The sequence below is a fragment of the Meleagris gallopavo genome, chromosome 1, assembly GCF_000146605.3.
Source record: "Meleagris gallopavo isolate NT-WF06-2002-E0010 breed Aviagen turkey brand Nicholas breeding stock chromosome 1, Turkey_5.1, whole genome shotgun sequence".
Classification (NCBI taxonomy): domain Eukaryota; kingdom Metazoa; phylum Chordata; class Aves; order Galliformes; family Phasianidae; genus Meleagris; species Meleagris gallopavo.
In genome coordinates this window covers 183,026,923-183,029,799 of record NC_015011.2, presented here as the reverse complement: position 1 = coordinate 183,029,799, position 2,877 = coordinate 183,026,923, and the positions used below count along the sequence as shown (strand labels likewise).

The following is a 2,877-nucleotide window of genomic DNA, read 5'->3' as shown; positions in this document are numbered from 1 at the left end:
GAGAGAAGAAGAATCTTAGAGGGCATTGGTACCATTTGCAATTAATTTTCAAGCTTGTAGGGCCCTACCTTTGCTAAGGCCCACAGAAACCAAAAACATGCTCCAGGTCTGCTCAGCCAAGAGAAGCTTAGAAACACTTTGTGTGTTATGCTGCACAACCAAGGTGTAGTCTGCAACAATTAGGAGATAAAATGCCAGGCTTCGTACTCAGTAAGAAGCTCTGGGGATGTTTCACAGCACAATTAAAAGCAGGAAGGAGAAAAGACATCAGCCCTGATTTGGGCAGGGAGTCAGCAGGTCAGAGTTAAGCTCTTAGACACAACCTCAGCTCTGAGTTTCCTGGTCTTCAAGCATTTCTCTCTGCTGACTTCCCCATTTTCCACATTTACAAGCTCCGGTTTGTGCATTCAAATACACCTTTCAACATCTAAAGGGGGGCTGTTAGAAAGAAGGGGACAGAATCTTCAGCAGGGTTGTTGGGCTAGGACAAAGGGAAATGGTTTCAAACTCAAAGAGATTTAGATTGGTTATAAGGAAGAAGTTTTTTTTATGATCGATGTGGTGAGATACTGCCACAGGTTGCCCAGAGAGGTGGTGAATATTCCAAGGCACCCAAGGTCAGGCTGGATGGGACTCTGAGTACCTGATGGAGCTGTGGGTGTCCCTGTTTCACTGCAGTGGAGTTGGATTAGATGGCCTTTAAAGCTCCCCTCTAAATCAAACAAATCTGTGGTACTACGATTCTATGATTCCATCAACATCCCAGAGGACCTGGATGAGATCTCCTCGTTTTGCACATCCATGTGTCCCCAGCATGGTGTTGAGAGGTGTTCCCAGTCATCCCCTTGCCCTAGAAGCCATCAGGACTCTGAAAAACGAGGACTTTGCTATTGCAGAACTCTTAGCTCCATGGGTTCCACCATTCGGGGCAGCCCCAGGGATGCAGGAGGTGACCTATCGGGGCACGGGGATGCACGGGAGCGCATTGGTCGCCGTGTCCCCGGGTTGGAGGTATCTTGTACACGTACAGACACACACACCCACGTACACACACACCAGGGGCTGGCTGTAACCCGGCTCCTCCCCCGCTAAGAGGCTCAGCAGCGGGCAGGGCAGCCGCTGCCCTCTCTCCGTGCAGGAGGCAGCGCGGATCCGCTCTGGGCACAGAACCCCTTCCCCGGCCCCAACCCTACCCCCGACCCCGGCCATGCCCCGTTAAGGTAAGAAGGGGAGCGACAGGTTTGCAGCCGGGAAAAAGCCGGCTGGAGGCTGGGGATGCTCGGGGCGGGGGGGGAGGGAGGTTACAGTGGGGTGGGGATGGAGAGGGGTCCTCTTCCAGCGACCCCGCCCCAAAGCCCGGATCGAACCTGGAAAAGGGGTGAGGGGGGTGGGTGTGGGGTTTCCCCACCTGCCAGGAATGGCCGGCAGCTCGGCTCCTGCAGCACGGATTAGTGCCTCGCTCATTTCTTGGCGCTGATTAATTTAGCTCGGGTCACCCAGAGCTGAGCTGGGTGAGGTGGGGGCTGTTCCCCTCCTGTGCTGGGATCTGAAGGATCCCTCTCCTTCCTTCCACGTCCCCTTCATATTCTGGGATACGTTTGGGTGTGCTTAGAGATGGGGAGGGGCCGATGGGGGTGTGGTGCTGCTGTACTGTCTGTGGCACAATGATCTCAGGTGTCCCCCAACCCCACCGGTCCTGGGGACACCTCACCTTCTCTTTGCTCTGCTCCAGCCCCAAAGCTTTGTATTTCACTGCCCAGTTTGGGAATGGGGCAGGGGCTGTGCTGCACCAGCTGTGTTTGGTAACGAAGTAAGATCCCTAAGCTTTCCTTGATGCAGCCATAGTATCCTAAAAAGGTGCAGTCAGCATCTCTTGGCATCTCAAGGAAAATTGGGGTGTACAGTGGATGCATCCTGCAGGCAATATGGTGGGAGAATTTAAGAGGCAACAGATCTGTGAATCAAAGATTTCTTGGTTCTCCATAGCTCGTGTATGGCTGCATAGGGCCCGGAGGTGGTCTCACAACCCCAGGTCATTGCATTACTGGGAGTGTGCTTCTCTCCATAGTCTCTCCATAGTTGGACCAAAGACCAACTGCATGGGGTTAATCTGTTCTTTGCTTTGAGATCTTGTGGATGTAGCTCTCCCCTCCTTCTCCACTGTGGGATGCTTTGGCTCTTATCTCTGTCCCCAAGAATGAGGGAATCCCAGCGTACCAGCTGTGGTGATGTGAATGTATGGGAAGAAGCTTTTGCTAAAGCTTCAGCCAAAATCTGCTTTCATGTGAGACCTTGTGCAAGACCCCCACTGTCCTGCATCTCCAGAGGACAGCAGAACAGAGACAAACAGACTCAAAACAGCACAGCTCTTCCCTTCCATAGATTGATGCTCAAGTTGTTGTCACCTGTTGCACTGCAATCCTTGAGCTTGCAGATTTCCAAACACAGCTGCCTAAATAATGCTTAACATCAAAGCTGCGGTCGTAGTGAGCTGTGCTCTTTCCTTCCTACTCGACTTTTTTTGTTAAAGCTTCTGTAAAGTCAACATGTAGAGCCAGAGTCTGTTCTTGAGCTTTGGGGCACAACCAGAGTAATTTCACAGAGTTCCATCATCCCCTCCCTGACCCAACATTAATGAGACCTGAATCAGGCCAAGGGATGAGCCCCTCTCTATGGCAACGTTATTTCTAGCTCATTTTCCCCCCTCCAAGCAGCCGATCCGTCTTGCCCTCTATTAAGTTTCCACGGACCAGGGGCTGCTGTACAGTGTTTCCCTCTTACGCTTGCTAACTTGTGACTTCGCAATCCTTTGGGTTGCCATGGAAAGGATTATGCTGTGATTAATGAAGGTATTGTCAGTCCATAGGGTTTCTTTTT

General features: G+C 51.8%; 1 protein-coding gene across 1 annotated transcript in view; it reads left to right on the top strand.

The window, feature by feature from the left end:
* Positions 1-909: 909 nt before the first annotated feature.
* LOC104909411 (alkaline ceramidase 3-like) overlaps positions 910-2,877 on the top strand; it is a 14,859-nt gene continuing 12,891 nt past the window's right edge. The window contains exons 1-2 of the mRNA XM_010706210.1: positions 910-1,011; positions 1,096-1,220. Coding sequence (XP_010704512.1) covers positions 910-1,011; positions 1,096-1,220 — 227 coding nt within the window. The remainder of the gene's footprint in view (positions 1,012-1,095; positions 1,221-2,877) is intronic.